The following is a 13,435-nucleotide window of genomic DNA, read 5'->3' on the forward strand; positions in this document are numbered from 1 at the left end:
CGAGTTTCAGTCAACTGAAGAAAATTCGAGTACAGTAGTTTTTTTCAGAAATCCAAATTTTTTTGCAGAATAGCCCAGTATTTCAACATTTTCAATGCGCTGGAGTCAGGGTCGGATTATGGAGTACGCTAATCACACCATGGTGTGATCAACATTTTTCAATTATACATATGAATGAGGATTTATTCAATCGATGTTTTTTTTCGTGAATTCGATGATATCTGTCGAGAGTTGATTTGGAAGTACTTGGTTTTAGAAGACCAACAAATTTGTCAAAGGAATCGTCGCCAAGTTGGAATTAAAGATTGTTTCAAATATTTTAGGTATAAACAGATAAATCGGTACCTTAATAGTAAACAATATCATCATAAAAGATTTTGACATCGTCGCACGAATGCTTATCATGTTTATATAGTGAAAACTAATTAGTTTGAATGTTAGCTGTCCTGATGAAAACAAGTCCTAAAACCAAAAGATAAGTTTTACTCATTCAGTTTCCGTGGCACTTCATAGAAGAATCCATCGTTTAATTTGGTCATCGAAATGGATAAAAGCGTGAAGAAATCAGGAGAAGTTGACTCGGAAAATAATTTAAGTGAACGTGACATTGTGGTTTCAGACGAAAAAAAATACATTTGCGATATTTGTCAGGAGTCATTTACATTGGAATCAAGCATGATAACACACCGAGAGACGATTCACATTGATCAGAAATATTACAAATGCGACAAATGCGAAAAGACATTCGAGTTTCGAAGTCATTTGAGTAGACACCAAATATCAAAACACAAAAATAGCAAAGATTTCGCAAGAGACAGATGTGAGAAGAAATTTGTGAAAAAATCAAGTTTATTCACGCACCAAAAATTAGTACACAAAGATCGCCAAGATTTCACGTGCGATAAATGTAAGAGAAAATTTGAAAATAAATCAACGTTACTTAAGCACAATAAAATATTCCATGAAGTTTTTAAAGATTACTTATGTGAAAAGTGTGCGAAGAGATACAGAAATAAACAGAGTTTGCTCTTACACATAAAAATGGTCCACGATGGTCACAAAAATTTCCCACGTGACAAGCGTGAAGAGAGGTTTAGAAAAAAATCGCATTTGTTTATGCACATGACGACAATCAATGAAGGTCACAAAGATTACCCATGCGACAAGTGCAAGAAGAAATTCGGAAAAAAATCGGATTTGTTCAGGCACCAAAAAATAGTACACGATGGTCGGAAAGATTTCGCATGTGACAGGTGCGAGAAAAAATTTGGAGGAAAAAAAAATTTGCTAATCCACATAAAGACAATCCACGAAGGTCGCCAAGATTACGCCTGCGACAATTGCGAGAAAAAATTCGGACAAAAATCGAGTTTACGGTTCCACCAAAGGACAGTACACGAAGGTCGCAAAGATTATATATGCAACAAATGCGAGAAGAAATTTGGGGATCAAAGCAATTTGAGAAAACACCAAAAAACAGTTCATGAAGGTCGTAAAGATTACGCATGCAACAAGTGTGAGAACAAATTTACACAAAAACAGAATTTGCTCAACCACCTAAAGACGGTACACGAAGGTCAGAAAGATTATGCATGTGAAAAATGCAAGCAAAAATTTGGATATAAATGTATTTTGCTTTTACACCAAAAGACAGTCCATGAAGGTCGAAAAGATTACAAGTGCGACAAGTGCGAGAAGAAATTTGGAAGTAAATCAGATTTGTTGAAGCACCAAAAGACTGTTCACGAAGGTCGCAAAGATTACCCATGCGACAAATGTGAGAAGAAATTTGGTTATAAATGGATTATGATTCAGCACCAAATAAAAGTTCATGAAGGTCGCCAAGACTTCGCATGCGACAAGTGCGAGAAAAAATTTACACAAAAAAAGAATTTGTTCTTACACATACAGACAGTCCATGAAGGTCGCAAAGATTTCGTATGTGATAGGTGTGAGAAGAAATTTGGACATAAACAGTCTTTGCTGTTACACCAAAAGACAATCCACGAAGGTCGCAAAGATTACGAATGCGACAAGTGCAAGAAGAAATTCACACAAAAATCGGGTTTATTTAAGCATCAAAGGACAGTCCATGAAGGTCGAAAAGATTTCGCATGCCACAAGTGTGAGAGGAAATTTGGGGAACAAAGCAATTTGAAAAAACATCAAAATACAGTCCACCAAAGTCGCTAAGATAACGCATATAACAATTATGGTTAGAAATGTAGACATAAATCGAGTTTTATAATACACCATAAGACAATACTCAAAAGTCGCAAAGATTGAGCATGCGATAATCGCGAGAAAAAATGATGAATGAAAATTGTAAATATGTATTGGTACTTATATATACATTTATTCTAAAATTTCATTAAAATTGTGCTGAAATGATTCTGTATAACCTGAACTTTACCTCTTATCTACTACACCTTTGTTCATTAACGTTGTGGTTTTTTTCAGATTTCGCGAACTACTGATTACTTTACTCTCTATTCAATTTTTGGTCACTCTGTTCTGTATTAATTTTTTCGGTCAGTTTACGTAAAAAACATCAATAATTATATTTATTTATTAGTAATTATATATACGTTTTGTGTTTTTCTGGACACTTGGCATGTGCATGGAAGAAAATTGTTAGCCAGAATTAATGGAATGTTCATTGCAAGTTGGTTCAATAGTTTTAATGACATGCGGTACCGACATAAATCGCAATACATAACATGCCTAATATCGATGGTAGAGGGGGAAAAACTATGAAGAGTAGTCACTAATATAATAAGTAGCATAAGTCAGTCTGGTATCTGAGTCTCTACCTACAATCAAGGTACAGTGTTGGCTACATAATACACATAACCTCGAAAAATTATTAGTGTAAATCGTGAAAATTCACAGTAATTTCATATAATAAAGTTAAAGATGGAAAGTAAAGAGGATATAGTTAGGTGTGCTTATTTTTGTGCTAGTAATGATATTGTTTATGAAATCCTTTATTCGAATTTTATTATTTTATAGGGTAAGAAAAGAGTTAAACGATACTTGGACCAATGCACCCGATGATAATATTTTCTATGTAATGAATTCTTCCAAAGCCAAAAACTTTGAAACATTTCCGTACTATGAATTGCCAGTGAGTTTAGTGATATGAATTATGTTTTAATTTCCTACTATCAAAAACTACAAAGCAATTTAAATTTTAGACCAATCTCAAGTATGAGGTTATGGCGTTACAAGAAAAGTTAGACGAAATAATATTTATAGATTTTGAGTGTAAGTATGTACCTATAATAAAAATAGAAAAGCGAATTCAGACAAGTTACACGAATGAAAAAAGTCTAATAATTTTAATTGAGAAAGGATTCGATTACGATAATAAGTGCCGATTTCAAGAAAAGTCTCAATTAAAAAGTGACGAACATAAGGAGGTAAAAATATTGAAAAAAAAAGTCTCCGACCAAATCATTTTATGAGTATAAAAAGCGTCCAAAAAATAAAGAAGTGATTCTAAACAGATGTACAAGCACGCCACAAAAGAGCATTAGACCATATAAATGTGAGATTTGTTACAAATCATTGGCAAGCAAAAATAGCTTCAAAACTCATGTAAATAAAGTACATATTCATCGTAAACCCTTCGAGTGTGATATTTGTCACAAATCATTTGGAAAAAAGGCAACCCTCAAAACTCATAAAATTACAGTACATGATCGTATCAAACCCTTCGAATGTGATATTTGCTACAAATCATTTGGACAAAAAGGTAATCTAAAATCTCACGTTAATACAGTACACGATCTTAGTAAACCCTTCGAGTGTGAAATTTGTCACAAATCATTTGGAGTCAAGAGCAATCTCAATCAGCACATAATGGCACTACACGATCATAGCAAACCCTTTGAATGTGAAATTTGTCACAAATCATTTGGCCGCAAGAGTGACATTAAAACTCATATAATTACAGTACATGATCGGAGCAAACTCTTTGAGTGTGGCGTTTGTCACAAATCATACGGCCACAAAGATCGCCTCAAATCCCACATCAGTTGAGTTCATGGTAATATGAAGCCCATTACAAATGTGACATTTGTCACAAATAATTTGGATACCAGCAGGGAATCAAAAAGTCTTCGTGAAAATGTAAGCACTCACATGCGTACACTGCGTAATTTTGTAAAATGTTATCTTAATAAAATATTTCAAATTGTTATTATTTTGTTCGATTCATTCTTTCAAGTATTGAATTCCCAATTCTCCATATTAGTATTGCGAGTAGAAAATCTTGATCTTAAGAAATGATTATTAATTGATATCTTCCAGCAACTCCCGCCCGTACGCAGTAGATTTAATAGCATCTATCTAAACTCTGCTAAGGAATGGCAATTCAGTTAACTTGTGTGGTGCCTGCATGAGCCGCAAAGAGAGAGTTGGTGTGCAAGCAATAATTCCAACTGCTATCACAATACGTTCTGCGATGACACGATCAGGCCAACACTTTTTTAAAAGAGAAAAAATATATTCGAAAAAACTTCCTCTCGTTTCTCTAACTTTACGCTCGTATTTTTTAAAGACGTATCATCCGTATACTTTCTGCACGATTAATGTACTAATTTGAAGTGTACTTTTTACTGCCTTAAATTATAATATTATAAAGTATATATCTCGATAAATAACTCATTTTAAAGCTCAGAAAAGTTGAATCTCTTGTCAGGCGTCCATAAAAAATGCAGTCACGCGTTATCGTATTAAATCGTCGTAAAATCATGCGTATAAGCGTAAGCTGTCCACGCGCGGCTCGGATGCAAATGCGAGAGCCTCGCTCCCCTCCGCCGTTAGATTATCGTGAATATTTCAAGTCACACACTCGCGGGGGGGAAGATATACGTTTAAATATATGTATATATAACGTCGAGGCTCGACATCAAAAGGATATATCCCCGGCAACAGGTTTTCCGACGTCTATATGCATGGCATTCGTCTGGCGTTGGCAGCAGCTGCTCCTTTTGCGCTCGCCGTATCTATATATTGCGGCAGCCGCGCCAAGCCTCTATATATAATATCTATATGTTGGCATTTGAAAGGAAGGTACCTCTAATAACGTGTATAATGCAGGCTGAAGTCGATAATATAAAGCACAATATTGTGTATGAGGAGACAGACTTACACAGACATAACTGAAGCAGCAGCAAGGTGGCGAGGAGGAGCGAGGTAGCGGCAAATTCGTGCGATGCCATCGGGACCGAGAGACAGCGCCTAGCTCCTCCGCTTGCTCGGGCTCGTCGTCAGGTACCTGCAACGAAATAATCATGTTATAAGACATGCGATGCAGACTGCGCGTCATGAAAAATTATCAATAATTCATCGTTTTATATACCTCTCTCTTTCTCTCTCTCTCTCTCTCTCTCTCTCTTTCGGCGCAATAAAGAAGAAACGAAATTGTCGCTTGACGTCGCGCGGGGGCCTTTGAAAATCAAAGAGCGAGGAAGATAGAGAGAGACGCGATGACGTATAATCCGTTAATGGCGACATGTATAATATACCGTACATAGTAATGCAGCCTCGCGACTATCAACCTGCCTTAATACTACGGTGTATATACCTTTATATGCACGTGTAAAAGCTACGAATCCTCAGCTATTAAGCGGAGCTTCAAAAATTCTCTCTGTGCTGCCGTGAGCGTACATATATATAAAGCTCACATCAGCAGCCTCAGCTACTCTTCATTCATCAAAGGAAAATTCACTGCCGCCGCCGCCACTGCTGCGTGCGGCGTACTGCACTGTGCAGCAGCCTTCAGCGATCGATCATCTCTCGCTCACTTTTTTTCCATAATAAACATCAAAGTTCAATTTAGCCATATATACGTGAGTCGAGAAAGGGGGGAGGGGGGTCAGGTTTGAAAAAAATTGAAAAATAATATAAATTATGTCGATCGATCCATCGAGCTCGCTCGAGCGTCGCGGTGCAGTCAGTGGTATAGTCGAGGAAGATGTGTGTATAATTGAACGATTTTTCAGCGCATAGATGCTAGTTTCGGAGAGCAGTGCTATATAGCTGCTTCTCTCTCACTCTCTCTGCATCGAAGTGTTTTCCGTCAAGCGCGTGGCGCGCGGTGATTTCGATGTATATGCGTATACAACGGCGCGAACAAGGAAAAAAGAGAGAGAGAGGGAAATGTATATATGTATATAGGCGCGTCCTACTGCACGTGTACAGCGGCGAGAGTGAAGCGACATAAGTTATGACTCGCGCCGCGTATGAATTTATGCATGAGATACGAACTTTATGCTTTATGCATTGGACGCAACTGGCGATAAGAGAGTAACTCGAGGTATATACACACACACACATACTAATGTATATACGTATGTGTGGATGTGTGTGTATGTGTGTGGAGGAAAATGGAGAAGAGGTGAGGTGAGAGAGAGAGAGAGAGAGAGAGAGAGCTTTGTGCTGCTATACACAGTCCTAAGGGTAGTTTCATCAATTTAATCGTGCGAATCGTATTCTTTTCAATTTATAGACATTATATAGCCGAAGCGCGTGGAAGTATTTTCAACTGCGATCTGCAGTCTAGTGTATGTGTGTGTGTGCTCGCGGCTGCAAAGTCACGTGCGCAACGCGCTTTGCCTCGACTCGCCCACTTTCTTCGAGTGAAATTTATATACGAGCTCTCTAATAAGATAAGAAAAACTAGTTTTCGCTCTTTCTGTCTTTCCTCGCGCGGTCTAACTCGCTCCCTCTGCACCGCAGCAGCAAGTTGTGCGCCTAGGAAATTTATGCTATTGTGAAGTATACACAAAGTCGTGCGGTGCGGCGCACACACGTAGGTATATACGCAAACGAATATATAATATATAATAATAAACACGGATTCTTTGCCCGAACAAATAACTTCTGGCACAATGAATAATCATAAGAGTAGATATATAATTTTTGCGCGCCGCGCCATGCATTCGCGCGCCAGAGAGCTCGACAAAACATTTGTCTTGCTCCGCTTTCACGCGCTTTTAGTGACTTTATTAACTCTCCAGACCTCGTGCGCAGCACACACGCGTCTATATATATCTGGCTTTTATTACACCTGCCATATATATAATAGTTGGCAGATAAATTTCCAAACTGTTTGTGGGTTTGTAGTGTGTTTCTCCCTCTCTACCTCTCTCTCTCTCTCTCTCTTAAGCGCGGTGCACTCGCGATGTAAACGCGATAAAACGCAGGTTCCACGAAATGAGTATTTATCGCTCTCGGGCCCGCGCAAGCTCGCGCGAGCTTGCAGCACCAAGTTTTTGTCCGCCCCCGCGCACGGAGCTAGCTCGCACACGAGAGAGCGATAATAGACATTGCATATTTAGCCGGTGCTCGCGCGCCGTGCGCGGGGTTTAAAAGAGCTGCGCCGCAGTTTGCAGCGACCGGGAGCTTTTTCACCCTCTCGTCGTTAATTATACATACAACTGCGCTGTGTAGTTTTGCGCTCGCACACTTTTGAATGGGAAAGAGTCGAGCGTGGCTCGAGTGCAGCTGGGCCGGGTGGGTGGCGGCGCGCCGGTAAAAACGTGTAATGAATATAATTGTGTATTTATTGTGCGAAATGCATCACGCGGTCTCGTAATTCAAAAATAAGTGAGCTCTCGCACGGAATCACAGTGCAGACTCGGACGTATTATCTTCGAGACTTTTCGACGTAGACGATCGAGTCGGTTGAGCGTTAAGTGCGTGATAGTGCTTACAAAAAGCCATTGAAAATGTGTAAGGGTATCAGCCCCGGACGCGCGCAGAAAATCGGTATGAAATTTGTCGCCCGTAGATATTGCCAACGACGCCGACGCACGATGACGCAGCTCTCAAGCCTTTCTACATATATTTTGATCACGCAGGGCAATTCTCCTTTTTGATTTAAGTTCAAAAGGCACTTTTCTAACACGTTGCAGCAGAGCCGAGCGGAGGGACGTCGTTTGGAAAAGCTGCGCGACGCAGCAGCAGCAGCCGTAACAGCATAGCAGCAGCAAGCAGCTTCTAGCCCCGGGAAAATATACTTGGTATGCGCGACCGCGAGCTAGCCCAACACGTTTCTCCTATCACGAGAGAGCGAAAGCGAGGTTCTCTCTCTCTCTCACTCTCTGGCCATCTCGTTGCGAAAATGGACCTTTGCACGCAATATATTTCATAATATTCGCCTTTTCTCCTTCGCAGAGCAGAGCAGCTATATAGCGCGTGAGAAGCCACGTCGCGCGTATATAGAGAGAAAAGGTGACTATTAATCCTCGCGCGCGCTCGAGCGCATACGAACTAGAGGGAGAAAGATCGTCATATAGCCTCGATTTATCCTGTTTTTCCATTTTCCCCGGGGCGTGAGACTGAGAGAGAGAGAGAAAGAAAGAAAGAAAGAAAGAGAAAGAAAGTGAGTGCACGTAGCGATTTATATATAATAAGTCGGAGCTACAGACGAGGGCGAGTAATTTTTTTCTATTGCATCCGTGCGCGCTCGCGATATAGATATCGCAATTGATCGTAAAAGCGAGTATGAAAATGCGTGCCCACCGTTAAAAAATATATACGAGACACGAATCGTGAATAAACCACTGCAGTGCTATTAATTAACGATGATATTTTCGAAATAATAAAAAAAAAGGTAGATAATAAGTCTGAAAAAAAGAAGGAAAAACACATTTAATCATATTGTGCACAGGTTGTATTCGCCGCGTAAGCCGTGGCAATAAAATAAGGAAAAATCGCCCCGCGACGTTAATAACCTGTATTAATATCAACGACAAAGAGGGGACAAAACTTTACGATAAAAACACTCCTCTCCGTTTCTCCTTAAATATATACGACAAAAGAAAAAAAGTACAACTGCACACACAGCTCTGCTACTGCTGCTGATGCACGAACAAACCGCAGGGCGCGAAATACCTACTTTTCTCGTCAAAACAAAAGCTTTCACCCAGGCAGCTCGTGCGATCTGCATTTTCGTAGAGAGAAAAAAAGATGGCGCATTTAAAAAAAAAAAAAAAAAAGAGCGAGAGAGAAGCAAGAAAGTAGAAGCGCAAATGCAAATTATCGTAGCGGTAGAAACGAAGCAAAGAAGAGAGAGAGGGAGAATGAGATTTACATCCGTAATGCGGTACATAAGCGCGTAAACTCTGTGCCGGTGCCGCTGCTGCTGCGCGATTGTCATTGCACACCGCCGCGTCTCTCGTAAAGTTTTGCTCGCGCTGTCCCCGACGCTACCATAGCGGACGCGTTATATACAGAAGGCAAGATTCTTCTTATGCGTTCGGCCTGCACTCGTGGTAGAGCACGGCGAGAGATTAGATCGGTGAGAACGATTATTTCATACTGTACGTATTATAGATAAAGTTTTTGGTGGGGTAATAATTGTTCGTTTAAAAAGTCGTCCAACGCGTCTTTCTTTTTTTCTCGGATATATTTTTTTGTCACCAATGAAAATTGCACGAGACGCATAAGAAAGTTTAGCAGCAGCGAGAGAACCGCAAGCCGGCTGTATAGTAGGAGGGCAGTGGCCGAGGCGCGTGAGCGCAAGTAAAATTAACGAGAGTACAAGATTAACGTAATACGCGCGTGGTCCGTAGTATATCTCGTTGGTACCCTACAAACTTGCCCATACGCGTGCTGCGAGTCTGCCTCGTCGCGAGGAAGGGTTAAAAGCAGTACTCTGGACGTATGGCGCGAGGTATAATAAACTTTTTCAAAAATAAAGGATTACCATTAATATCCATGGTAATTTTGACGGGGTTACGCGAGAGAGCTAGAGCCCCAAAAAAAGGAATATTAATGAAGCCGTTTAAATTTTTTTTAACCCTCTGGATTCTACGCGCGAAAATAACTCGCGGCTGCGGCGGCGTCGCAAAGTACGTCACGCGTGTGCGTGTAAAATTTTTTAGACAGACATTTATTTTGTTTTTTTTTTCGTAAAATGCGTGCGACACTCTTGAACAAAATATGTATGTGCTGCAGCGGTATTTCTCTCTCTCTCTCTCCTCGTAACAACGGAGATAAAAAAAATTTTTTTTTTCATTTTTATCTTTCAACAAATTTTCAACGTTACAACCTTAAAATCATTCTTTAGGCAGCCGGGGGAACTTTATCTATATGGCGTACACGTTTTTTGCACATCATCCAAGAGGCAAAAAAAGAGTTGGCGCGCACACGCATAGATACACCAAGAAAAGCTCATATAATTCGGGCTAGCTTGCACCAGCAGCGCAGCCGTGGCAGTGCTGTGCTCGCGCGAGTAAGCACAAGTAACAATCCTCTAGAGAATTTCTGTCTCTCTCTCTCTCTCTCTGCAGTGCGTGTGTATTATTATATGGTGACTCGTGTTGTGCAAGAGAGACAGAGAGAGAGAGAGAGAGAGGGAGAAAGGGATGGAGAAGAAGAACAACAATAACAACTACAACAACACGGTGGAGTCTCCGGGAAAACTTAATTCAGGACTCGACGTCAGTGTTTCTGGCATTTTGGCTGCAGCGCCGAGTGTATTCAGCTCCTGGCGCAGAAAGTGAAATTCTTATACGATTGCGAAGTCGTATATAGGTTATACCTACGAATCCGATGTTTATATTACGCGTGTATAGTATATGCGGTTACCCTGCTGGATCCGCGTCGTCGTCGTCGCCGTTGTCGTGCGTATAATACGAATACGTATATGGCGCACCGTAAAAAAATTCATTTCACGCGCTCTATCTATTATTTTTCCTTTTCCGCGAATCATCGCTCAATTTGCATTTCATTTCACTTTGGCGACAGTAGTAAATAAAACATTCGCGCGCATCTAACGATAACGCAGAGCGAAGAAATTCGTGCCGTGCATAGCTCTCGTATGCATGCGTCTTCGTTATAACCGACCGCACAGCCATGAGGCATGACAGCCTCGCTAAGAGATCGTGATTGGACTTCCTTCTTAATGAATATCTATCGGTCCGAACTGAATATCTTCCAATTTCGATTTTGAAATAAAAAAGCTTGACTTTTGACACAGAGGTGAGCTTGCGGTGCGGTGCGGTGCGCAGTGAGAAGGGATATGAAATACCCTTTTTTTTTTTTCTCAACCACCGAGACTACACGATGAAAAAGAGAGAAAGAGAGAAGTATGTCCTCGAAATCCAGCCGTTGAAACGATGATTTACATCGCAGTTTCAAACAAAGCCCGAGCAACGGAGCTTCGCTAATAATAAAAAGCTCGAAAATATAGTATATATATTTTCGGTGACTATACCTGCCTGTGAGTGTGTATGTGTATGTGTGTGTGTCGAGAGTCGCGGGGGCCGATAGTCTCTCGGGGGAAGAAGAGAGAGGGAGACACGCGAAAAATGGGACAAAAGCCAATTGAAAGTAATGGCATATAGATATATCCATCGGATCGCGCTGTACAAGAAAAAAAGAAAAATAGAAATGAAAAGCTAAGATCAAAGCTGCAAATTTCTCATATCCTTTTATATTTTTTTCCTCTTATTTCCTCTTTCCTTTATTTTTTTTGTCTCTCTCAAGGCCTAAAAGAGAGCCGCACACAAGACGTACACATAGAGGTACGCCTGCCGAGCATAAGACCGAAAGCTCCTGGGCGAAGCGCGCCAGGTGGGCCGTATAGTCGAAGATCTATCGTTGTGGTGGATGACGCTGGCACCCAGGGATTAGGATAGCCACCGACGTCGCCACATACAAACACACGCACACAAACACTCACCTATATACAGCTAAAGTCCTGATGCTGAGTTACAGCTAGGCCTAACCGCCGCACCACGTCCCACGATGACTGACCCGTAAATATACGAAGCGTATAGCAAGCAGTGTGTGCTGTGTATACACACAGCTTGCCGAGAGATCTTGACGCGCTCCGCAAGCTCGAAAGATATCGTGTGTGTGTGTGTGTGTGTGTGTGTGTGTGTGTGTGTGTGTGTGTGTGTGTGTGTGTGTGTGTGTATGTGTGTGTGTGTGTGTTTGTGTGTGTATTAGGGAATCACTGAGATTTTTCTTTCTTTTTTTTCTCTTCGCAAAAATTACGCTTCGTCGTGATTCGTGTAAATTCGTACACGATAAATAAACTACAGTAAATTCCCAGCTACGAAGGGTTGATATATAATTCAATTTTGGTCGGCGTGCGCGACGCGATCGTCCTGCGCCGGGTAATGGCTTTATATATTTTAGCGTGCGCGCGAGATGCGTCAAATGATACTCCCCTCCGTGTGGGGTCCAGACCTGCAGCGACGAATATAAAAAATCGTATATTTTTTTTTCTCCGTCGCGCGACCGCCGAAAAACCGCAGGTTGTAAATCGAGTGTCAAGCCGATAATCTTCCGGCATCGAAGTTCGTTGCGTAGTGTATCTATGTATTCAGTACAGTAGATGTATATATACGCTTGCAGAGTTTCCGCAGTAAATATCCTTCGCAAAAGCGACGTTGCAACGAGCAGATGCAGCATCTGGTCGACGCAGTATCCATGGTCATATATAGAGATATTAATAATAACCAAAGGTCAAAAGCAGCCTCTTGCTCTGGTGTGCATGTCTACATGTGCGTGTGTGTTTGTGTGTAGGGTGCTGGGATTATTACGAGGGAAATCAAGGATACATGTGCAAATTGTACGTGTATGTGTGCTCGTGTATCCCCAATATATATATGTCTATACATATATTGCATACACAGAGATCGCGTTACGTTTGACCCAAATATTATTCGATGCAATGCACTTGCCTCCGTCCCAGTCCCCCCTTGCACCGCCCTGCGCTGCACCTCGATTTATCGGCATTTGAGCATATATAACGCACAAACACAAGGTACACAGCTACTGTACAGTACGGAGCTCACAAGAGCGAAGGAGGAAGGGTTTACTCAACCTCTCACGAGCCAGCAGCAGCAGCGCATCACGGTCCTCCGCTCCCCTCCGGTGCTTGTCTCTGTCACGTCTGCACACTTCAACGCGCCTACCCCGAACATTTGATTTTAATGCACGCCTGTGTTTGTATATACGCTCGAGCTATATAATAATATTATATATTCAATGCCGGACTGGCGCGTGTGTATGTGTATGGGTGCGACGAGCGAAATATAAATTGCAGTTAACCCCGCGCGTTCGCGGAATTAACAATGATCTTTCTATTCTTTTTTTTCTCTCTCTCCATATATACGGACGACGACGGTACGAGTTTGTGTCAGTGCACGTGGCGAAATTTCGCAGCCCGTGGCTATTACGGTGAATTTGGCTCCCCGTACTACGGCAGCAGCACATTCGAATGCGGCGCGACGACTATGCAACAGCAAAAAGCAAAAAAAAAAAACGGTAAAAAGAGAAAAAGTTTTGAATCACATTTAACTTTATGAAAGTATTTACATTTCAATTTAAACGTGTATGTATAGCTCTGGCTCGAAAAAGGCGCAAAGTTTGGTGTGTTTGCAAATAAAGCAAACGCGTTTAAATG

General features: G+C 41.2%; 2 protein-coding genes across 2 annotated transcripts in view; one reads left to right on the forward strand and one right to left on the reverse strand.

The window, feature by feature from the left end:
* Window positions 1-13,435, reverse strand: part of LOC106660007 (lachesin-like) — a 70,473-nt gene that overhangs the window by 8,559 nt on the left and 48,479 nt on the right. Inside the window, exon 3 of the mRNA XM_014382819.2 lies at window positions 5,159-5,284. Coding sequence (XP_014238305.1) covers window positions 5,159-5,228 — 70 coding nt within the window. The 5' untranslated portion in view covers window positions 5,229-5,284. The remainder of the gene's footprint in view (window positions 1-5,158; window positions 5,285-13,435) is intronic.
* Window positions 1,978-3,696, forward strand: LOC106660111. Its single transcript, XM_014382953.2, has 3 exons — window positions 1,978-2,942; window positions 3,013-3,127; window positions 3,198-3,696. The coding sequence occupies exons 1-3, from the start codon at window positions 2,917-2,919 to the stop codon at window positions 3,465-3,467; spliced, it is 411 nt and encodes a 136-aa protein (XP_014238439.1). The 5' UTR covers window positions 1,978-2,916; the 3' UTR covers window positions 3,468-3,696.

This window comes from Trichogramma pretiosum, unplaced genomic scaffold (assembly GCF_000599845.2).
Source record: "Trichogramma pretiosum strain Unisexual culture from Peru unplaced genomic scaffold, Tpre_2.0 scaffold18, whole genome shotgun sequence".
Lineage (NCBI taxonomy): Eukaryota > Metazoa > Arthropoda > Insecta > Hymenoptera > Trichogrammatidae > Trichogramma > Trichogramma pretiosum.